The sequence below is a fragment of the Pieris brassicae genome, chromosome 1 (genome assembly GCF_905147105.1).
Source record: "Pieris brassicae chromosome 1, ilPieBrab1.1, whole genome shotgun sequence".
Lineage (NCBI taxonomy): Eukaryota > Metazoa > Arthropoda > Insecta > Lepidoptera > Pieridae > Pieris > Pieris brassicae.
The window spans coordinates 5,152,335-5,178,178 of NC_059665.1; the positions used below are offsets into that span (position 1 = coordinate 5,152,335).

At 31.8% G+C, this 25,844-nt stretch overlaps 1 protein-coding gene across 1 annotated transcript; it reads left to right on the forward strand.

Moving 5' to 3' along the window:
* The first annotated feature begins 687 nt into the window (after positions 1-687).
* On the forward strand, positions 688-25,823 carry LOC123720459 (centrosomal protein of 290 kDa). The gene is made up of 32 exons (XM_045677072.1): positions 688-892; positions 1,154-1,229; positions 1,451-1,701; positions 3,240-3,375; positions 3,467-3,603; positions 3,689-3,796; positions 4,241-4,516; positions 5,054-5,241; positions 5,689-5,961; positions 6,565-6,701; positions 7,287-7,461; positions 7,877-8,676; positions 8,988-9,147; positions 9,975-10,113; positions 10,634-10,740; positions 11,575-11,751; positions 12,387-12,636; positions 12,951-13,179; positions 13,559-14,162; positions 15,345-15,461; positions 15,807-15,912; positions 17,056-17,229; positions 18,249-18,445; positions 18,558-18,707; positions 19,612-19,746; positions 21,307-21,458; positions 22,185-22,342; positions 22,635-22,795; positions 23,732-23,853; positions 24,066-24,163; positions 25,160-25,300; positions 25,657-25,823. Exons 1-32 carry the CDS (start codon positions 710-712, stop codon positions 25,720-25,722), a joined length of 6,183 nt encoding a protein of 2,060 aa, XP_045533028.1. The 5' UTR covers positions 688-709; the 3' UTR covers positions 25,723-25,823.
* The last annotated feature ends 21 nt before the right edge of the window (positions 25,824-25,844 follow it).

Sequence of the window (25,844 nt, forward strand, 5' to 3'; positions counted from 1 at the left end):
TCGAGGCTCGTGAAATGAATTTTATCGACGAAATTTTAGGCACGAGGTTACCATATCAAATCAGAACTTTAAACAGAAGAAACGCAATATTCCAATTCTAATTAATTTACAGGTGTGACATTTTCCATTTAAAATATTTGATACTTTAAATATTTCACTAAGTTCCCCATTTACCTATTTTTAGTGATCATCTCCTAGAAATAATTAATAAATATGTATTTTAGCTAATACACAAAGTAAGTTTATATAAATTTTATTTAGACTTTAATCAACACGTAACTTTGCAAGTTTGACAAAAAGGTAAAAATTACGCACGTTCCAGTACCGCTTAAAAGCTTACGAAATACCTGCAAAAACTGTATACCTCACAATATTCCGTAATATGAGAATATTCCAAAATTGTGTTTCTGTAAAAGTGCTTCTATAATTAGGATTGTCTATTGAACAATAAATTTACCCAAATTAATTGAGCCTTACTGGAGCGGTAATTTATTTTACATCAAATACATTACCAATGTTCAAGCGTGTCTTATAAATTGTAAACTAGATGGCGCCAATATAAAAAAACCTAAATAATAATAAAAATGTCATCGTTTCTTAGCAACGACACACAGTAAACACAAGTTATAATTAAGTTTTTAACCCGAAAAGTTAAATAACTTAATATAAATATTTACATAGAGTCTTAATATTACTTAAAACCCTAATAATGGTTGAAACAGATTGGAGAGAAATTCTGAACTACTCTCAAAAAGAATTAAAGCAGACGGATAAAGAAAAACTTTGTGAAAACCTCTCATGGATGGAAGCTGATGATATAGAACTGAACTTTTCCGATTTAAAATCATTATTTAGACTTGCCCAAGATATGTTGAAATTTAAAAGTGAACAGGTAAGTTTTTTTTTCTAAAGTAAAAACTTGTAATGATTTTGTATTCTACCAAAAATATCTCCACTTTCAAGAGAGGAAAACAAAGCCCTTTGTTTCTCTGATTGGTTCTAAACCCTGAAAGAAAAAGCGATCAAACATCTATGAAGTAAAAAAAACCTTCTGTTGATTCAAAGATAGAGTTACATATGAATTTTATAGAAATATAACATTTGCTTGCATTACGTTCAATTGTGATTTTGTGTGGTGGATTGATTGGTGTAGGTACACAGTCTTCTCAGTCAGGTGGAAACGCTTAAGCGGAAATACGGGAAGGCTAAAGAAAAAATTGTCACAATGGGTATGTTACTTTTAAAGGATACTATTGACTTAGATTGATTACTTTTATAATAATCAATTATATAAATTGTGCAATAATGACATTTACGGTTAATTAATTGATTAACCGCTGTGCACCGGAACTCAGTACTTACAGTGTATGATAAATTTACGCGATGTTGTCAACGAACGTGTTGCACATTTTTTTATAGCATTTTCTATCTGTATCTGTACTTTTCTTAGATTCTCCTGTGAGTGATTCAGGCGCTTTAGAAACAATATCCCATCATGACAAACTGGTTAAAGCTAACAAAGAAATATTGGAGAAATTGTATTCAGAAATTGCAGAGTTAGAACGTCGTAAAACCAAATATATGGAAGAAGATAGTGAATCTAGTCGCGATGCTTTGTCAGAAATGGGTGCTATTGCACAACTTGAAGACGAAGTAGTTAAAAAGAATAGACACATAAGAAAACTACTAAATGACGTAAAGGTAAGACTTTAAAAAAAAATACTGTGTTACCAAACAATGATAAAATATGTTAATGTGTAAATGTAAATTATGATGACTTCCAAATTTGCGTTCAGTCTATACTGGATGAACTTCCTCTGGCGACTGACAATTGGAGTTAAGACTTTGGTCTGAAAATTAATCTTGCCAAAAGCCAAGTCATCATCATCGGAAGCCATTTCTTTATGTCATGGGTCAAATGGGCTCAGCTTCCTCGCCAGATACCTTGACGGCGTGGCCTTGGCTTTCAATAAGGCTGCTAAAAAACTTAATGTTACTCTGAGGTCATCACGTAATGGAAATGAGGCGCAAACTTTACGCCACTTCTAATGATATGAGACGTCTTTCTAATTTTCTTCCTATCTGTTTCCTTCCTTCATGATTATGCGGACTCATGTACCTCTGAATGATATAAATGAAAAGCTGCTGGACAAGATCGATCGCCCACATAATTTCTGCATACGTTTTATATTTGTTCTTTGGAAATATTACCATGTGTCTAAATTCCGCAAGCAGCTCAGGTGGCTAGTCGATTCGTGGCGGTCATCTCCTTCAACTTAACCATATCCTATCCTGATCAATCATGACTTTTGTAATTCTTGTATTTGTTATTCTTTTGTATTGCATGAATCCGTGCGATTAGCTTCTTAGTTCTTAATTTATATTACAATTTCCTTTTGTATTATTTTAGATTAAGGTTGGTGATTTTATATTTTTTTATAAGATTTAGTTATGCGCTTCTTGCTCTTTATCCACAATATTGTTTTTTGTTTTTTTCCTTTCTGAGGGTTGGTAGGTAGGCTTGTTGCAATAAGGTCGTCCGTTAAGTCCCTTATTTATTTGTTGTTCTTTTAATAAATGTAATGAAGTGTAAATAAATTAATTTTAATTCACGGTAATTATATATTATATTTAAAAATTTAATGTTATTTAAAAATAAGCGCGCTCCTTTTAGAGGTGATTTTTATTCCTGCATGGACTAATGCTATGTTTGTGGATGTCATTTGAATGATACAAATGTTAAGATTATTAAATTTAATTCGTTTTTGATCCTGATTAGCAGTTAAACGAAATACTTTGCCGTGATTTTGCTTGCTTTGTAATTTACCTAAGAAACTATATCCAATCCGGGACTCGCCGTTCTTAAATAATATAACTTGTGTTAGGAGCAAACGCCTAACTTCATATTATTTTCAAATTTCAATTTGCCATAACGATTACCGCAGTTGTTCGTACTTTGTTTAATTCTAATTTAATTTACGTATAAACTACAAATATTACCTTCTACCATGAGTTTTAAACAAGTAAAAAGTGTTTATTTTTGCAAGTTGATATTTGTATATACAATGTTTAACGAAAACCGTTACAGGCTAGGCAACATCGAAGATATTGACTTCTTCAGTAAGGCTGGATAACATTAGCTATCCTGTTGCCTGATGAATCCTTAAACAACAATCCATATAACAATTTTATCAAAGACATTAAGGTATAATAATGTATAAATTCTTGGTTGGTTTTAGACACTTGAGGAAGAAAATGTTACATTTAAGGAAAAGCTGTCAGTTTTTAAAGAAAAACTTAAAGAATCCACATTGGTTATTGAAAATTTAACTGAACAGCTATTTACACTTAACAGTGAATGTTCACAATTAAAAAGTAAGTATATTTCACTTACAATTTCGTAATTAATAAATTATTAGGAATTTATACCATTTAAAAACAATGTAATACTTAAATTATTATAAAGCTGCTCTAGGAAATTCTGAAGAAGAAAAGAATCGCTACAAAGTAGATATTGAAAGTTCAAACAAAAAAATACAAGATAACAGTTTAAAGAAAAATGGAGTCCAGGAAGAATTAAAAAAAAAACTTCAACAATTTAAGGTAACTTCAACAATACTACTCTATATATGTAGTTATTAATGTTATGATAATATATAAAAATAATTTAAATATGTAATTGTTTTAGGATATTATCAAAGAGCAAAATAATGAAATAAAACAATTGACAATGGAAAATATTAATCAAAAAGAGGAAATTGCTAAACTAAAGAACAACGGTTCCCCATCAAAACAAGTATGGTATTATTATTTACGCGAATATCATTTGAAATTACTTACAAAATAAAAACAACATAGCATTTTATTAATGTAACAATTGATTTGCTTCAATGTAATGGTAAAAATTAGTTTTCTTTATATGATGTTATTGTTTACAGTACATTTACTTTTTGTAATTTTAACATTCAAACTCATCAAACTTCTATTAGTATATTAATATATCTTGTAATTTCATATTTTATTTTATTTTAACAAGTTAACTTTAGTTTTCACTATCTATTTGGATCATTAATTAGCCTTTCAAATATTTAACTTGTAAACAATTACCTCCTTATTCATAAAACTATTATCTGTCTTGTCTTGTCTTTCTATTTGTGTTAAATGCTAGTTTCTTTAATGTATAAGAAACTTAAATATTCTTTAATGTATATTGACATAATATGTCAATTTAAACTTTAAGCATGACAACCAAGAACTAAAAGTTAAAGAATTGCAAGAAAAACTAGAGGAAGCATCAAGACAAATGTTAGAGTCAGCGGAACTCATTAATATATTAAAAAAGGAAAATCATAATCACAAAAAGAATATGAAAGTCAGCCCTTGTGAACATGAAAAAAATGTTGATGTTAAAGATACAAAAGAAAAAAATGCAATTAAAACCTTACAAAAACAAATAATGAGGTTGACATGTTCGTTGCATGGAGCAGAAGAGATGATTGCTTTAAGAGAAAAGGAGGTGAGTTACTACTCAGATCACTTATGTTTCTTTTAGTAAAAGGCTACAAATGGCTTACAGGTTTCTTGTTTTTTATATTACTTATTTTATACTAGAGAGAGATAATTCAAATTATATAATTATTGCACACATTTCACTTTTTGATCCGTTTATCTATAGATAATTTTTTTCAAGTCCTCCTAACATAAATTGTGCTGTATATTAGAAATACAGCCCTCTACACACACATCACTTATAATTACATAGCCTAGCATTTACAAAAGTCTATCTTTTTTATAAAAAAACCTGAAGGTTTTATTACTTATACTTGGTATTATTACCACTGTTTAATTACACTAATCATTTGTTTCATTCTCTTCACCTCTATGAATATTGTGATAGAAAGAGATATCTATAGTTACTTCAATCTAATATGACTCATGACATTTTATTATGGGAATTATGAACAATTAAGCACCCACTAAAATATCAATGTTTAATACTACCATACTATCTAGCTTGAGACTCAATCCTATATTTCTTATTCTTCTGTCGTAGCTTGCTGAAATCACAGCTCAGTTACAACTATTGCAAACAGACAATGGTATAAGAACTCTTTTAAATGGATTAAAAAACAAGAAACAACAGATAAGAGTCAAGGATGATGGAATTAAGTCCCTAGTTGAAGAGGTTAATAGTCTTAACCAAAAGTTAAATGATATACAAATTGAAAATGAAAGTATGAGGTTAGTACAAGCAACTAACAATTACCCAAAGCAGGAGTGATGCTTTACCAATGAGTTGTGATATAAATGTATCATCATAGTTAACAACCTATAACTCGGAGGACCTGGGTTCTATTAACGACGAAAAAGTCATGAAAGGAACATAACAAATTTATTTCTGTTTTGTGTCGTTTATACTTATAAGCTAGCTCAGCTGATAGAAGATAGCTCGCTTTTGTTTGATATTGCCGCGTCCTTGTGTTATGTTCACGTCTTTGGTTGCGACACTTATATTCTGCAGCTACTGTAGGATGACTGAATCGCACTAACAAATTTTTTCCGACTGCTGCTCTTCAGGCAGAGCTATGCTAGACAACCCTAGCTTAACTGTAAAGGCCCTTAACGCCAACAGCGAGTATCCCTCAATAAATAAACAGCATTTATGAAATATTGAAAATTAAATTTCAGGGAACAACTCAATCTTCCTATAAATGAAAAAGTCAATACAACTGGATTTCTAAAAGTGTACTACGATACGAAACAAGAGAACGTCACACTGACACAGGAATTAAAGGAAATTGAAAATAAACTTTTAAATATGGAAGTTGAAAACCGTTTAAACGATAAACGAATAACAAAATTGGTTAATGTTCTCAAAATTATGCAATATCCAAAGGAAAAACTGGATACAATCTTGAATGATGACGATGGTATGGAAGATTCGTGTTCAAAGCAGAATAGGTAATTTTAATTGTAATAATTTAAGAAGTTATTCATTTTATAGCGGGTTGAGTGACTCATACCGGAAACTATTAAAATAGTTTATTAAAAAAACAATTTTGAAAGATCTATTTCTTAATTATAAAAATCATGTGTAAGAGTAGATTGAGCGTCTTATCCCTGAGGTCGTCGTTTCGAGCCCCGGTTGTGCACCAATGGTCTTTATATGTGCATATATTACATACGTATAGTGAAAGAAAACATCGTGAGGACACCTGCATACGATAAAAAATCGACAGCGTGTGTCAGAAGGCTGATCACCTACTTTCCTATTAGAGAAAACAAATCATCACGAAATCTGAGCCCCAGACCTGAAAGCGTAGCGCCACTGGTCACTTATTTATATATTAATATTTTAACTCAATAATCTAATTATAACAATATCTTCGCAGAGGCGTTTTAACTATTTAAAATTACCTCCCTATAATTAAATTTCAAGCAATCACATTTATAGAAAACGCTTATATCAACTCCTAACTATACTATATTATGAATATTAATACAGCTAACCTGCCAACGTTGCCGTAGCATGTTCATAAAAGAATGATTCCAATTGAATTTTAGGAATAAATCCCTCGATCAAGGTGACATTCCCGTCTCATCCATTACCCAAGAGCCTGATGATTATCAAAGAATCCTTGAGGAGAACGAAGCTCTACGTTCCAGCTTGTCTGAGATATTAAACTGTTTGAAGGATAACAGTACGTATTTAGGTTTAATTTCATTTCTTTGCATGACACAAGCAAGGTTACTTCAATACCAATTTACATGGTACGAAAGCTATATTAAAATCAGAAACGCTACTGAAGTTGCGTGGTAGGTTTACTGGTTGTAGTGTGTCAGTAAGCGCATTAAAATGCATTAACCATCTATATTTAACTAGAAATAAAACTACACTAGACCTGGTAAGTTGGATGGTTAGTTTTCTTGATGCCGACGTGTATCTCGTTCGTATATGTCAATAATACATTTTTTGTAATGAAAAATAAAGTTCGTTTAACATAAATATGCGGAGATGCCCTTATGTACAAAATAGTGTATAGTCCATTTTACACACACGGCACAGTTAATCAACAATAAAATATTAACACCTGGTACTGGGACTGGGACTGGTACTGAATGTAAATTTCAATATAACTTTTTTATTTAAAAAAAATAATAATTTCACCGTTACTACTAAAGTACCCATCTCTGTTACACATAACGTAAATATAATTTAAAAGAATGAGACGAAATTACAATAAGCCGTTAGGTTTTTTTTGGGCATCATAATTATGTTACTTCAGGTACTACAACTTCCGGTATTCTAACATTGGAGTGTCCAAGTCTAGACTCAGTATTACAGTCGATGGAGGCTCGTAAGATAGCTGGTTGGTTTGCTCCTCATATGAAGACGGTCTTGGAATTGAGGACTGCGCTCGGTGGAAGGGATGCACTCCTAACTGCCTTACATGAATCCAGGTAAAATAGGTCTTAAGGAAGAATTGCGTAGAAATTTTTTAGGTATTCTAAATATCTTATATATATATATAATTATTCTATATATATATCTATCTTTTACATACGAAAACTAAAAAAAATTCGCCACGCCTAAACTGTGTAGATATCAAAAATTACATATTAAAAAAATGAGTTTACGAAATGATGACCTCAGATTTAAAATATTGTACTAAAATTGTTCTTAGAGGATACCAAACCTTTCCCTTTTTAACTCATTAAGCTTTTCTTGAGCTTATCAATTAGATGTCTTTTGTTTTTGTGTATTTGGTTTTTTATTTTATAATTAAAATGGAGTCTATTTTATAAAAATCTTGAGTAAAGCGTTAAATTGTTAGCCATGGCAACCCTGTGATTCATATTTCTGATAATTTCTCAGGAAAGAAACATTCCAAGTAATGCATCAACTGTCTAAAGAAAGTAAAAAAGCTATTGATCTAGAGAAGGAATTAACGGAACTCAAGTCTAATGTAGAGACTGAAAAGGAATCGGTAAACTTCAGTGATGGCGAATTTGGTCCCTGGATATTAGATACCGAATACAATACAGATTTTGAAGACACAGAACAAATACAAAATATACTCGCAAAGGGAGAAAAAATATATGAAAACCAAATTAAATATTGCCTAATATATTTCCAAAATAAATTTAAAACACTATACGAAAAACTTACTAATCTAGTTATTACGGTTAAAGAAGAAAAATATAAGTGGCTCAAACAAGAAGAAAACTATAAAATAGAAATAGTTAAACTAAAAGCGGAAATACAAGACGACATAAGTGAACCATCGCCAGGACTCGTTGAAAACTCAAATCTGGCGATTAATTTAAAATGTAATTTCTTGCAAGAGAATTACAAATATTTACGGACATTGAATGAAAATTTAAGAAATGAATGTTTGGACAGCAAAAAGGAATCTCTTATAACCATTTCTGATTATGAGAGAAAAGTACAAGATTTAATGGCGGTTATAATTAGTATAACGGATAGATTACGTCAATCAATACCTATTGATGTATTTTGGAGGCAAAATAATTTACTTAATGAGTGTAATTTAAAATATCGGAAATTAATTGAAAATAATACCAGTAATTGTATGAAAAGTGTGGATTTTTCGGCAGAATTGAAAAAAACTAAAGCAGATATCATGAAGAATTTTGAGGATCAAATGAGAAATGGTATTTTTTTAAATAAGATAAACAAGTCTAAGAAATAGCTGCCGTAGCCCATGGACACTTTGTTAGTGGGTGGGCCTTTGTCTTTTTTAAGTTTGCAGGTTTTTTCTTCTACGATTATTGCTTTTGAAATTCTGTTTACACGGACAAAATTTGCCAATGTTTGCCAAATTTGGCAATTGTCGCCAAAGTGGAAGAGCGAGAAGTGTGAATGTTTAGGCGAAGAAACTTTTTTACATTCTTTCGATAATCGTACCTTCGAGACGAGAAACTCTCCATGTAAATGGATGGCCTTTAATCTATAGTTTTTTTAGGTAACATCGAAAACTCACGCAGTCATATGATTGAGATTGAAAAATCGATCGCTCAAAAACAACTCGTTTTGTTATCAAATGAATTACACGGTAAGACCAAAGAAATACAACAGCTGAACACAACTATAGAAGAGCTTCAAAAAGCACAAAATCAATTTATGTAAGTTTTGTTATTACGTAACTGGAATACTTTCCAGAATATATACATAATAGTTTTATGAGATGTAACACTAATTATGTAAAAGTAGTCTTACATACTTAGTGTTCCATCTTTCTTAAATAAATTGGTTGAAACCATCTACCACAGAATAATAGTAATTTAGAAAAACACTTTTTGAACGGATTAAAACTATGTATTATTATTAAAACTTATAGTTATTTACATAATTTTATATTCAAATTTTTTTCGACGGGTCGCATGCTTTTTAGCGTGCGTGGTCACGGTGACTCGACGGTAAATAACTATAAGTTTTATTAATAATACATAGCTTTAATCCGTTCAAAAAGTGTTTTTCTTACACATTAAGAAAGCTTTTTTAACAAATACAATAGTAATTTAGTTAAGCACAACAACTCCATAGAGTGGAGACTAGTTACTGAATAAAGTTTTATTATTAACACAATTGTCATTTGCTATGTCATTTTATTCACGATTTTTTTTTCATATTCCGTATCACGATAGCTGTCGAATAATATGACGTCATAAAAAAGGTTTTTAAACCCTATTTCGTTCTGTTTCCGCACAGACTACACGTTTTACAGCCCTAGGAAAAAGTTCCCGATATTATCGCATATTACCTATAAAGTTAAAATATTTTTTTTTCTTCCTGTTTGATTTGTTTACAAAGAAACTTATCTTGCATTCACTTTCGTATTAAAACGTTGTAAATCGGGGTTTATATTTCTTTAAACTAATTTTTATTTTATTATTATTAGTTACGATGAATTTTAACTATATCAAAGTATATGTTAATTGTTTTGTTTCAGAAATACACTGTCATCTTCATTACCAAACGAAGAGGTGAAATCGATGAAAGAAGATCTAAAAACACTATCAGGTGAAAATAAATCTCTTAAAGAACATTGTCAACATCTCAATTCAGAGTTGGACCTCGTCACCACACAGGTATTTCACATGAAATAAATGAAATTGTAGGCACCCCAAACGAGCCGCAAGTATAAAGCAGGTTTAAGGGCATGCCCGTTTCCGCACGACACGAGCCCGTGTAAAATGCGCACATAGACAGAAAGTACTGTTGCCCAGCCGGGGTTCGAATATACGACCACGGATGGAAATCGTTCGCTGAAGCCACTGAGACAACAGTACTCATGAATTTGAATACACTTAAAGATTGAAAAAAAAATCATTATAAAAGACTGCCAGTCCCAAAAAAAACCCTCATTAGCAGCAATACATCGGTAAAAGAATTTTTAGTTTTTAATACATTCGCTATAAAAATTCAAATTTCCTGTTAATAATATTAGTACAAATTGAACAATAACCTACTTATGCCATTTCGTCAATAATTTTTATTTATTTTACTCGGGTTTTATTAGATACTTAATTTTTTTCGTAATTTTATTAAAATATATACATAAATAACTTAACAACACAATAATTCCTTTGAGATTTGCTTTGATTTCAGTTACAAGCGTATACTCAAAAGGAATTAACATCAGATGTAGAACTTGACTTTCTACGACATCAAATATTGGACTTACAATCAAGTGGCCAAAATGCAGTGGTATCAAGGTAAGGTTTAAAAAAAAACTAAAATTAAAGGATTTGTATGGACCTTACACTGATCTTACAAGCCAACATGATCTTGAAACGTTATATAAATCCATTAAGCAAAGACTAAAACAAATCCTTTACTGTACTTTACTTTATTTAAAAAATAATTATTCTACAAAAACAGCTAAATATAGACGAAAAGGTTCAGACAGTTACGAAGCTTAGGAAAGAAAAAAGAATAAATTTAAAACATTGAACTAACTATACATAATTCCGGTGCTTCAGTGATGCTCATGATAACCACTCTTCAGCGTTCTGAATACTGTTTTTAAACGTAATAGCTTAAATAAAGCTTTAATAGTGATCGTTGTATGTCCTGGCTGTGGTATACAAAACTAAGTGTTTGCGTTGCGTTGATGTGAAGGACGTCAAATAATTTACATTACGTAACTTGTAACTAATCAGCTTGTCTCTCGACAAAGGAATCGAAATGTTGCTCTGTCATTGGCTATCCTAATACCCTGCTTGCTTTATGTATTCTTCCCAATGGTACGAGACGAGACAGGAAAGATATGGGAGTTGAGGCGTTGGGAATACGACATAATACTTTTATCGCATAGAAGAATCGTGAAGAAAATATCGTTACCATAGTAACCAACACGATGATAGTTTTAGTCCAATTTTTATACGTATAAAACTTTTCTAAAGATCAAGTAACGTGAAGATTACTTAAACTTAAATCTTCTATATTATGTATGGATGAGGCAGATAGAGTTTTGTCGGTTTTAATAAATTTTGTAAATATCAAACACTACAATATCAAATTTTTATGTTATAATATTGTACTTGTAGACTAAGCAACGAAATTTTAATATGTCATTTGCAAGCGACGGAAAACTTGCATAAAGTGGAAAGTCTTAAATTATCATATAATAAGGAAAGAAAACTCAGATTAGACGTAGAGGACATTTTACGTAAGCAACAGAAGAAATTTGATATTTATGTCACACGAAATAATCTCCAATTCAGGTAAATGTTAATTCTAAATAAAATAGTTAGTTATTACCATTCAAGTATTACGTAAGCAGATTGACTGAAATTTATCCCCCCCCCCCCCATGCCTCTTCTTGTCGGCAAAAGTAAGCTCAGCTCTCAAAAATAATAGTACATAAACGTATACATTTTTTTAGGAATTCTTGAAAATGCATGTCGCGTTCAAGCATAGACAATGTGTGGGTAATACGTGTAAAAAAGTAAATAATTACTGTTGACGTAATCACCAAATAAGACAATAAAAGAACCCCCCTTTAGTGCTTACGTAATACTTTAACAGCCCCTATATAATTACTTTAGAAATAGGTTTGTATGTTTATCTCTCTTTATTTATTGTTGTATCGCCATAAAATCCCTGAATTTAAAATTATAAATCTTTCCCGACATTGCAATACATGTTAATAATCTTCGAAGTGAAATCGACTTTGGAATCTAAATTTACTAAGGTGCTTCGTTTTTGTTTTTCTAAAGAGTATATAGGATATTTACAGACATTTTAAACTGCGTTTTAACCTGGTAAAAATTTATTTTTAGACACCAGTTTAATATTTATTAATTGTATAGAAGACAATTTTTTTTTCATTTCATAACTAAATATGATTTAACTACAGAAACATGATCGATATAATAGAAGTATTAAGGAATCAATATCAGGGAATAATACCAACTATTTCGATAGAGAATTATTTAAAAAGTGTAGAAGAATTATATCGCAAAAATATTGAAGTTGATGCAAAGTTAAACGATATTGAAGACATACGGAATAATTTGATGATTAAACACACAGTTTGCGATCAGATACTGAATTTGAAACCAAAATGTGGGGATGCCTGCCCACATAAAATAAAATACATGATGTTGGTATGTATTTACAATATTATTAAACGTCCAATTCAAAAAAAAAGTCCGTTTTTTACCTCTCGTATTAGCATTTTGTATGAAAAAGGGACGAACTTCAGCCGTAAAGCAAGACGGCAATTATGTGGCTGAGAAATATTGCAGTATTTTCGATGGCAATGGGATCGTTCCGGCCAAACATTCATCGGAAATACAAAAAATATTTGGCAACATATCCCCACCATACTCAAAATATTGACCCGTCTAGGAGCCCTTAAAAATCATGCTCTAATATAAAGTCCTACAAAAAGAAATATTTAAACATACAAATTTTACAGGAAAAAACCAAAGCATTGGAACTAGATCATTGCAACAAAAAGATAGCTACTACCGAACAGTCACGTGATCATTTACTACAGCGGTATAATAAATTAGAAAAAACACTACTTTTAATCAACCAGGGATTCAAACCTAAAGCATTTGAAAAGACCATTAATACTCTATGTAGTGATGACGGTTCTGTTGAAGTGGAAGATGTACAGTCTGATTCTGAATCGAACGAAAAAGGTAAGTTATAACTACACTACCGATTTTGATATTGCGATACACAAGGAATCATTAAATCCATATGAAAATAAATTTTAATAGATTATATACAGAATACTTATACTTATTATTATTTGGGTTTTTTTAATTCGACAAGTGATAGCGGTTTTTTTTTATTATTGATAGATAACCAGTGTTTAACCGTTTTCATAAATCAGAATAAAAAATGATATTTAAATTGATGTTGCATTTTTGAGTTAAAAAAAAACTAATAGCAAAATAAACATGGCAAACGTTATTGCAACCCTTATCAACTGCTGACGGGAATAAGTCGAATTACTAATAGCCCTGTATATTCTAATCATTCGACTAAAGCTTTTAAATTAGAAATCCATTTTAGGAAATGAAACTTATACATTATCTCCAAAGAGTGAAAAAAAATCTCTAATAATTCAAGAGAAAATTATTGAAACAAAAGCTGTTCATACACAAACAATCATTGAAACAAAAAACAAAGAAATACAAGCTAGTGATCAAGCTAACAAAGACCTCAAATACCAAATTGATACTTTAAAAAATGACAAGAAAATATACGAACAAAAATTAAATGAAATCTTACTCACGTATAAAGAACAATCACGAGACATGAGTCTATTACGAAGTAACATAAATCAATTGACGAAAGAAAAATGTGACTTAGAAGAGAATTTAAGAAGGTTAAAGGATTCATACAAAGATAAAGATGTAATATGCCAGAATCTCCAAACCACAGCAGATAAATTACAAACACAATTAAATGATTTAAGAAATAACGAAACTATCCGAGCACAGAGCAAAACTGATGAAGAAAATAAAAGCCTTCTACTAATCAAAAAGCTTGAGAATGATAAAAAGTATATTATAGAGGAATACAAAAATTTGTTGAATAACGAGAGAGATGATTTTGCAAAATCAATACACGAATTTCAAACGAAAATCGCAGTTTTGCAGTTAGAATTAGATAAGTATGTGCTTCAAGAGATTGTAGTAGATTTTATTTTTTAGAAGTGATATATACTTGATGCGTACTGCCTCTCGTGATTCATAGGGTAATAGACCTTTTATTGATTTACCTCATTTATAAATTTATTACACTGTTTAGCACTTTCCAGATAATTTTTCTATTTTTTATTAAAGTATACCTACAGCTACTCATTCAAACAATTACATTATACACAAAAGCCAAAAAGGGAATACACATTCAACCATAAACATAAAGCCCAGTTTTAACTATTTATACAAAAAATATAACAAAGTACAAATTTATACTAAATTCTAAATTATAAGTTCCAAGATTCATTGATAATTATAATAAATATTTAATATAAAGTAAGAATAACAAAGCCATTATTAATGGTTGAGTGAGTTTTTTTAAAGCATTTTTAGTGACATTAAATATATCTATTTGCTGGTAATTTGTGTTACGATACATGGCTGAGTTACGTAAATAGTTTTTTTTAGACCGAGGAATTTGGAATAGTTGGGTTTGCCTTGTATTGTATGATGAAGGGGAGTGAAATAGTAAAAGCGACAATAAGTCAGGGCAGTCAATTAAACCGTTGCAAATAGCGTGTAAAATCATTAGGTCGTATTTTTTACGTCTATTATTCAAGAGATTCTAAAGTAGTTGCAGGAATCAATGTAGCTACTATACTTTCGGAAATCCTTAAAACTTAAGAAACTTTTTTTGAATGTTCTCTATTGCTTCAATGTATTTCTTGTAAATGGGGGACCAAACACAAATAAATAGAATTATACTTTAGTGGCTATGTGACCCTATAAGGGTCTCTGTTTCTTAGCAGCAGGTGAGCAGCCTTCTGTGTTTGAAACATGTCGAGTTTTGGATGCGTACACGTCACGGTCACGAAGTTCGCCTGTACGTAGTAAGCGTCTTTTTCGCTAATAGAAAGAAAATATAATTGGTGCAACTCCATCATTCGTACGACCTGACTTGATCACGGTTGAGGGTCGGGAAATACTTTTTGCCATTAAATTTATAGTAGATAAATTATCGTCATTTGCAGAAATGTTATAATTATTCGAGAGCATACAAATTGAAGGCCGAAGAACCTTTGTAACGATGCCTCATCCTCATTAATCAATTAGATGCTATGATAATCTTATCTTGTATTACGTAAAATTTTCAGTAAAGGAAACAATGTCTCAGAGAAACCTGTACCGGAGAAGTTAAATACAAAAATTGCAGAATTAGAAGATAAATGTTTTAAATTGAACACGGAATTGGATACATGCGAGTCGGACCTGTTAGTGAATTGTGTGAATTTTATAATGAATATTGTGTATTTCCAGGAAAATTTATATGTGTTCAATTTCTGTGAATCAGGGTCTAATTGTTGAGATTCTCTGAAATAATCATTTCTTAGCAAAGTTAAGACAGAACAATGATATTATCCTGAAAGTGTGTGTTATTTTAAACTCTTTCTTGGCTCATTAGATAAAAGCCTGTTTTGTAATTTACTAGAACAATTGCAAAAAAATTACCATTAGAACCAGACTAACATATTTATTTGACAAATAAATTTCCAATCGTGAAGCCGAAGTAGGCTATAAGAGCAATAAGGTGTTAAACAATCATGTTAATTATTTAGGAAAACGTGTAATGCTGAATTGGAACGTTGGAAAAATTTAGCTTCGGAAAGACTTACAAAAATGGAGCACTTAAGCAATCAACTGAAGGAGCGGCACAACCAAGAAGTATGTACATTATTTTGTTCCAAGTGGTTGGATTAATTAATTAATTAAGAATTAGGATAATATTCAGAGCCGTGACTTGGCGCTAAGTATGATTCTGTATGGATATATACTTCCTTACTCTCTTATGTACTTTATACTTCTTGGATTTAAAAATACAGGAGTTATAATTCGAGCTAATTATCGACAAAGAATCTTAAATCTTCAATTTAACCATGCTATAATTTAGCAATTTGTGAAAACGCTTTAGCCGATATTTATCGGATAGTAAAATTTACAGATTATTTTCTTCTACGTTATATTATATGATGACATTATGTAAATAATAAGACTTGTTTTTTTCTGTTACGTTAGAATAATTTTAAATATAGATAATATAAAACAAAATATTGTCTCTACAGGCCCTTTCAACATCCCTTATATGCAGATCATTCCTTTATTGTCTGTCCTGTCTACGTTTTATTTTACCACCTCGGGTCTGTCATTCAGTGTCTCTTTCTCACAACTTGCTCCTATCTTGTGCCCTGACCATCGCCATTTTAGCTTTTTTATTTTCTATAAGACATTCATTCCACAATGTAATTATTTTTCATTTCATTTCTGATTTTGGCTGCCTTTACGTGATCTTATAGATTGACATAATTATATAAATATATTATATGTAAAAGTAATAAATCGGCTTTACCAGACTTCAGAAAATTATACATGTATGAAAAGGATTTTTTTGTGTTAAACTCATAAAAGATATACATTCGTAATATTATTTTCAACGCTGAACTTTAATTGATTGCACTATCCGTTGAAAAATTTGTACTGCCGACTTGACATCCTCCGCTTTCCTCGGTCTAATAAAAGTTTAGTCGGTTCCAGCCAGGTCTTTTCGCTTCCATTTGATTAACCTATTACGCATACTAACATCAGGATTCGTGCCCTCATACATATAATGTGTAATTGCTATAACACTTTTTCAATATTTATATGTTTTTGTGATTCTGTTTTCTATCGCTTTTTAAAATCGATGTTGTTGTAGTTTTGTCTTTTATGCATGTACTCCAAATTGTAATAAAAAAAATCTTATCTGTATTTTTTTTTGTATTTGTGATGTGTCAGTTATGTTTCTTTGTTGATAAATACATAAATTTACAGGTGGATTCATATAAAGCAGAGAACGAACACTGGCTTCTGCAATTGAATGAAACTCAGCGCGAACACGTCGAGTTAAGAAATAAGCTCGCAGAACAAAAATCGTTGCACATAAAACAAATGGCTGAAAAGGACGCACATATCGAACACCTTCGCTCCGTTATCAACAATCTTAAGGTGAGTTATTGCTTACCAGCCAACGTATAAGTTTGTTTTTTTAATAACGATCTAGCGTAACTTTAGACTAATAAGTAATTTAAGTCTAATGTTATTTGCTAATTAATTTAGTTAACATAAGAAAGTGTCCTATAACACTAATTACAGTTTCTATTAAGGAGAAGACACTCTCGTCTTTTGTGATGGAAATAAAGCGTAGTTTGATTGTTTAAATGTTTCCTTTTTTATCTCCGTGTTGGCTCTGTTTTTTTTTATATTCTATTGTACTTATTATACATAAACATATAGATGACACGTTAAAAAGAGGTCAATTGAAGAATTTGTATGATTAATGTATAAGGTTTAAATAACTTTATTTAAACTTTAAAGCTAAGAATTGTTTCTGCTTTGTTTGACTGATTTTTTACTGGCACCAAAATTGCCTTTTATTACAAACCTTTTTTGAAATTATCAGTCTAAAATAATTAATTTTAATGATCGAACCAATAATTTCTATAAATAACTGCGTACAAGTACTGCGAAAATACGTAAAATGTGGGATTTTAATTCTAAAACTGGTTGGAAAAATCAGGAAGGTTAAGAAACATTTTTTAGTAACATAAACTTACATTCATTACATGTGTAAGTTTCTTAATGTAAACGTCATTGTAAGATGATTCACTAAAGACATTTTCCATTGGTCCAATTGTCATTTGAGTGTAATAACAAAGATTAGAAAAATAGTTTCTCTATTCCTGTGTGGCATATTTTAATCCATATTCAATATTACTAATTGAAAAGCATGCAACAATATGTATTGTCTTAGTACTTGCAATATCAAGTTTTTGTATCTAAGAGACCTGAGTGCCTGCCTAGATTTTAGATGATTAGACGGTGACCTAATAATATTAGAGACTATGACTTCCGTAAAGATTTTAGGAAGTCAATCATTTTAAGTCAAATTGTTATTATCAATAAGTTTCTACTTGACGAGACTGACAGTAACAATGAAGCTGTATTAATTAGAGTTTTAATTACAGACTCAAATAATTAACATGCAAACTATGATCTCGATAAATGATCCCAGTTTTGACCTCTCCGCTATTGTGGAGGTTGAAGAAGCGAGCGACGCGATCTCACATCAAGACTCAGACCGACTGGAGCTGAAGTTCGGTTCAACGGGCGATCTTAATGACCAAGATGACCTGAAGTTTCCTAGCAGTTCTACAGCTATATGGTAATGATTTTATTCTACCTTTAGATATTTTTATATTTTGAGGGTAGATGCTTAATTTTAGGGTAGACATTATATTTTTGACGCATTACAAAACAATTTAATTCACTTTCAGGCAGGAGCCGTTAATAGAAAGGTTACGAAGGGAAAAACAACAAGTCAGCAAACAAAATGCAATTCTACGGAAACAAATAAAAGCACTCGCTGGGAGAGAACGACGAGCACGTCTCGACGCACAAAATCTTAAAAACCAAGTATTTAGAATGTGAGTATTTAATGAATAATTGTTTTTATATTAAATGTAACCGGCCAGGTTTGCAGGATTTTCGGATGGTGTGTAAGGCATTTATCAGTAATAAATGCCTATATATACTTATATATATATATTAGAGATTACGTAATAAATGAACACGATGCCATTCGTTTTATTAGAATGGCAACATCACGAAATCTTACAGGTTGTAAGTTGTCAATTTGTCAGTAGTGCGTAGAATCGATCGTTGAGTTCAGACGGAAGCAGCTCTCTGATCGGCGCCTGCGCCGGATGTGCGCACTGACTGTGTTTAAATATTGAGTTATAATGTCGGACGACGGTAGTAACACTAATTTTGCAAATATTAATTGGGTGAATCTGCGACATATATATAAACATTCCCTGCCGACAATTTTTTTTTAAATACTAAAGAAAAGACGCTACAACCTAAGTTCTGGGACTCAGATTACTGTATTTGTTTTAGCGTACGACTCATCACTGAAGTCGTAGGTTTATTCCAGACTCCATAAACGATGTTGTGTATATGTGCGCATTTAACTCTCTTAGCTGTACAAGTCGACACACAAAGCCTATTAGAAAAATAAATTATTACGAAACTAATACAGAAATCTGAAGCTCAGACCTAAAAGGTACCGCTACTGGTTAATATTATTGTTACAATTATAAATACAACGAACTAAAAATATGGATATTAACAAAAAAAGTAATTATTTTTGTGTAATTATTTTACGAATGTATAACCATATATTTGCTGGCTAGATAGGTAATAGTACCAAATGTTCGTGATTCTGACGTCGAGACATAATCGACAATAATTAAGCAAGAAAACATGAATGCCTCATGAAACTTAATTGAATATAAAAAAAATTTAATCTCCTGATGGATAAAATTTCAGAAGCACATCCGGTAACAAAGTCTCGTCAGTAGAATCAGCCACGCTTCAAAACAAAATCGCCTCATTACAAGCACAGCTGACAAGTGCAAGAAGAGACGCGCATTCCACTGTTGCTCTTTGGGATAAATGGAAGAGGTATGATAAAAAAAAGTTTTTCTTATTATTCTCCTTCGGGAGTATTTGCCTAAAAAGTATAAAAGTATTTGCCCCGGTAGAATGCGAGAGCGAGCCCAAAGCCTCTAGTCGGGAAATACCGGAGGTTTTAGTGGGTATTGTTCACCGAGTTTTTAAGTGTTTGAGACACTGGTGTGGTTCATATGGGAGTCCCACATAAGCATGCTACCTTTTGGGTCAACAACCCAAGTCTCGGCACTACCCCATACTTACATATAACAAAATTCAAAAAAACACGTGACTCATTAATTTCAATTATAACGTAGCTAATATTTTTACAAATACAATTGCAGGTTTATGGCCAATTTTATCGATACTAACTTCAAACATTATAATTGAATTTAGTTCTTATAAAATTTAGTATTTAGTTTTCTCATTATTATATTTCATTACAAACTATAACATTAATTTCTATTTATCAACTTTCGATTTTTTGGTAACGTGTCAGTTCTTGTTAGTACTGAAATTGTTTATTATGAGTGGATTATAAGTAAAAGTTAATCGCTAAATCACCTTCTATTGTCAATTTACAATAGATATGTTATCGGAATTGAAAAAAAGTTCAGCAATTGTGCACTTCGGAAACATAAATATATTGTTACGAGCTAGGGGATCGGATAGAAAATGCCGTAGATTTCTGCAAAGGTTTCTTGATAAATCAATGAGGAATTTATGAGCACAAAATATACGCGATAGCTACGGGGTAGCGATTGCCCAATTCTAGAACGTCCGTACCCTTTGTCTTTTTCGCACATTGCTCTGTCCTTGTCGTACGGCGTTCTAGAGTGCTTAGTCAAGCTTCGAGAAGGTTCCAATCTTCCCTCTCTCCCTCTCGTATCATTTCCTCCTTGTCCCACACCTAGAAAGTTCGGTCTAGAATATTCCTCCCTCAAAGGGGTATAACTAGGCCTGAAAACGGGTCTCCTGAAAACTGCACCACTCGACTAGACATGTGCCGAAACTGACTGAAAAAATGTTTCAGCTTCCTGAAAACTAGGGTAACATTATGGAAATTACAATTTTCTAATATGTGATTGACCCTCTCCTAAAACGGTCAGAAATCATATTACAGCCTGCTAAACAGTTCTCTAAGTAGTGGAAAAACTAGAAACATTGCAGTCGACCCGTCTTCGTAACAATATGTTTGAGTGAGAATAGCATATAGACATTATATATGTGGTAGTAGCATAATATTGTTTATAGGGACGAGAGCGAATATTACGAAGGAAATTGATATGAAATGAAATTATTTAATTTATTTTTTAAATTAGGAGGTAGTTCAATATCCTTTTTCATAAACGTATTAAAATCCTCAAACAAGTGTATTCTGTCATCACTTGCATGTTATAAAGTAACAAACATAGAAAGCGAACGAAACGAAGTTCGCGGGAGCAACTAATTTATATTATAAATCCTTATTAACTTATCAAAACAGAGAGAAAATGTAAAAGCCAATGTAAGTATGAAAACATGATTACTAAAATGTTAATAGTAGATACAAAAATCTAAATTTATTTTCAGGGCACAACAGTCGTCGGATCGTTGGCAAACGAAATACGAAGAGAAATGCCAAGAGGTTATAAAACTTGAATCCAGTTTAAATCTAGCGAGATCGTCTATGCAGCGGTTGGAGAAGGAAAAACGTGTGCTTTTATCAAGATTAGAAGCAAAAAGTATGACATTTTATTCTCTGTTCTTGAGCAGTATTGGCCGTCATGCCACAACTGAGCGTTTTCTAAGGCATTTTTTGCCGCACACCACCAGCTGCCCACTAAAGTATTTCTGAACCAATTCGACTTTAGATCCTTTAAGAAAAGAGCTTAGCAATTCTTGAAAGGCCTGCAACGCACTTGCGAGCCTTCTGGCAATGTCCATTGGCGGAGGTGTCACTTATCATCAAGTGTGCCTCCTGCCCGTTTGCCTCCTATTACATAAAAATTATATCGTGTTCTAATCAGGGCTTATCAATGGAATTTTCGTTTTATGTACGAATTTAACACTTGATCGTACGGTGCAGGAAGACATAGTAAGGAATGCTTTAGACCTAAAAAATAACGGCGTGTTGTTTGCAACCTGAGGCTAAGTGTAGATCCAGTTTTGTTCTCCTTGATGTCTTTTTAACAGACTTCAAAAAAATGGAGGCTGTCATTATATTGGTGATTTATTTATGCTTCCAAGCGTGTGTGTTAAACTTCTATGTTAGTTTATTTTGATGCTGAAAGTCATATCAACATACCTTTTGATTTTTTAAATTGACGCTCCAAGCTTTATTAAAATCGGTTACGTAGTTTTTGCGTACGTATACGCATTTCTGGTTACGAAGACGTACGAGCTTTTTAGAAATTGCGTATGTAAAATATAATAATTTTATTGGTTTTTAATTTATAAAAAAAATCCAGGTACAAAAACCCTAGCTATAGAAAAACATGACTGTGAACCATCAGAAAAATCAGCAAGACCAGACTACTGCGAGATGCCGCCCGTTTCTACTAAGGCTTTGGTTGAAAGAATCGAAGCCCAACAGAGAAGAATTGTGGCACTGGAGTTTGCGGAGAAGGTAATGTGCAAGGTTTTTTTATGGGCAAATGAACTGGCAACTTCAAGCTCAGTGTTTATCGCCGCTCATGGACATCCGCAACACCTGGATATTTGCAACTAGTAGTAGGATGGTCCCTAACGTAATGGTTGGGAAACCTGGAATGGCAGCTGGATCCATAGTGCTGGGGCGCGGTAAGTATCTTTAAAAGCGGTCCGTCTTGGAACGTGAAGGTGAACTGGTCCAAAAAGTTCTTCGGAACACAGATATTCCATTTTTCCAATATTAATTTACATTTTGTAAATAATTCCAGGGTAATGAACCCCTAGTGTCTGAATACGAGAAATCGTTGGCCGAAATAACATCGCTCAAGGGACAAGTGCTCAAACTGGAGTCGGCGCTGCTTGAGGCTCAAATCAAATCTCCGCTCAAGTCTAGTCACGATAACGAGCCCGAACTTGAATATTGGAAAAGGTTTGATTTTCCAAATAGAGATGAGAATTAAAAACCATATCAGTGACTATAGAATCTGTACAATTTTTGTTATTTTTAATTGTTTAGAGATTTAAATTAAACATTCATACTTTCGAGAATCCTCAAATACGCGGCAAGATGGCATTGCACCTGTCCCTATGACGTATCATGCTTGTAAACAAAGGTCAAGTGTGATACGTGTTTATTGTCATTCTTTAATTATATAAATACATATACACATTATATTTCGATTAAAAATAATATCAGACCAAATTCCATTTGGAATAGACAGGCAAAAGTATATAATTTTCTAATTAGAATGCGAACTGTGGTATAGACTTCCGGTGGGGGTATTGTCTGGGAGAAGAGACCTCCAATTGTTTAAAGAAATAATATACTCCTCCCTCAAAGGCCGGCAACGCAACCGCTTAAAATGCGTTTTCATGAGCTGCGATGACTGCCCTTTTTGGGTATCACGAAGGCACCCTATACTATAAAAAAATCATGCATCCTAAGCAATCATCGATTCGGCTTACCCTAAATGTTTTGTGTCACGTGATTGACGTATTTTTTTTTTTGGTAATTAAGGGTTTTTATTAGTTTTCTTTTACATGAACTTTATAATAAGAAAAATTAACACAAATACCCAATCTGAGGCAGTCGTTCAGAAATTATGAGCATAGATGTTTAGAGTGTGTTTAAAGTGTTTTAGAGTTGGATTTGCAGTCGAGACTTAGTGCTGAGTATGTCATAATTCAATGCGATTTTAACACTTGAGTATGAGCGAAATTCGAATTCACTTACTTTTAACAGCAAAACATTTACATTTTTTCCAGATTCATGAAAATATAAGTGAAAGTAGTTTTTCACTAGTTATGTTTTACGTTAACCTTAATTTGAACTCGTTATAGCGGATTAATTGTAATACAATTCCAGTTATTGTGAAATGCTGAAGGAAGAAAACGTGCAGTTATCACTTCGCGTGAGTTCTTTAGAATGTGCGCCTGCGTCTTCACAACGAGTCAACGACTTGGAACAGACTGTTCTTACATTAAGAGGTAATTGTGGTCGAAAGGTACACAGGCATTTTACCTTACTTTCGTAACTGTCGCTTTTTGACAGATGGAATTTTGTCATTTTTGACATCTATATATATAGAAAAATAGGTATATAGATTTTCCATACAAAAATCTATAGCTAAGTTAATCAGATTTTAGTATTGCTGAAAACTCCTTCACACGTGTCAATAATAAATTATTTTGTTTTTCAGGATTAGTCAGTAAATTACAAGCGGAACAAAAATCATCACACGCCATCTCTAAGCGACCCGACTCCCGACCCACAAGTGGACGCAACTCTATGGATAGAGTAAGAATTAATATCATTTATAATCAAATTTGTTGTTTATTTAAATATAGTTAAGAAAACACTTTTTAAACGGATTGAAGCTATATATTATTATTATAAACTTATAATTATTTACATAATTTTAAATTAAAAAAAATTCGACGTTTCGCGTGCTTTACAGCGTGCGTACTTGATACTTAACTATCTTACTACCTAACTACTTACAACCTTTAGTAACTTTGATACTTTTGACATTCAACACCTTTTGTCTACATTCACCGACCACGCACGCTGTAAAGCACGCGAACCTTTGGAAAAATTTAAATTTAATATTATGTAAATAAGTTTATGTTAATAATACATAGCTTCAATCCGTTTAAAAAGTGTTTTCTTAATGTGTAAAAGCTATGTTAAGAAATGACAATACTATTAAATATAGTTTAAAAAGGTTTTATAATTAGGTTACATAATAACATATACGAATAAATCCGAAAAATTTTACCCAACTAAAAGTTCAAATTGTTTAAAAGCATTTTCAGAAAAGTGTCTTTCATAAGCTATATATTTAAGAATAATTGTTTCTATGTATTAGCTGTAGCAATATAAATTTAATTAATTAAATAATATGTAAATTACAAAAGATATCAAAAGACTTATATTTTAATAATTTTCATTTCATTCTATTCTTTGAAAATCGCATCGCACTCGAGAGCCCTTTTGCGTTAGCCTCGTGTCAGGTTTTTGGTCTACATTGCAAAATAATTTATGTTTGCACAATAAAACCAAAGACGAAAAGATGACGTCATTATTTATATTATTTTGCTCCAAATGTTAAGAAAACTTAACCGATTTTAATTGGTCAAACAGAAAGACTAGGTCAACCGAATCAGAGATAACGAGGTGTCGCCAACAATCAAAACACTCACCATCGACTCGTCTTCATTCATTATCCAGAAAACTTTTTTGGGGCGGCCTCCTTTGACTAGCACTTCTTGGAGTTACATTTTATTTTTTTAGAATCGCAACACAAACTCAGACTCTTTAAGAATTGAGATTACCAATCTGAAACGGATCATTCACGATAAAGATATGCTTCTGGAAAAATCAAAGGAAATGCTGAAAATCGCTGCAGATAGGGAGGAAGATTTACTTCAAGAGGTACCATACAGTTTAGCCCCGTATATTTCAATTATAAGCGATACTGACCGTTATACTCTAATTATTAATCTTAGTTTTACATATTGTTTCTCTCATGTATGTGAATTCTGTATGCAATTCTTATGAGAAATAAAGTTATGCTGTATTCGAATATGGTTTAAGAATAATTTTATTTTTCATACAAATATTATTGTTGTGAACTGCAAAGTCAAATTTTAAAAGATGTTTCCGAGATAATGCCCAAGTTTAGATTATACACCTACAAATAACTAGAATATGTTTAGGCACTCGGTAGTTTTGTGGTTTTATAGAAGAAAAGCAAAAAAATTGATTTCATATTTAAATTTTCTGTACAGAATGTGATGTTACGACGACGCTTAGAACAAGTGACTGACAATCAAGGTGGAGCTTTCTCAGCGTAAATGACAATACTACCAACAATTTTTAATCTTCTAAGTTATTACTGAAACCCAGTATAGAGTTTAAGAAATGAGCTTCATTAGAGAAATAAATAAAAATACATTTTCAATTAATTGTTTTTATT

Coding starts and splice junctions, on each gene's coding strand:
- LOC123720459 (XM_045677072.1), top strand. CDS start 710: ATGGTTGAAACAGATTGGAGAGAAATTCTGAACTACTCTCAAAAAGAA. Junction 3,376..3,466: donor TGAATGTTCACAATTAAAAA/GTAAGTATATTT, acceptor ATTATTATAAAG/CTGCTCTAGGAAATTCTGAA. Junction 3,604..3,688: donor AAAAACTTCAACAATTTAAG/GTAACTTCAACA, acceptor TAATTGTTTTAG/GATATTATCAAAGAGCAAAA.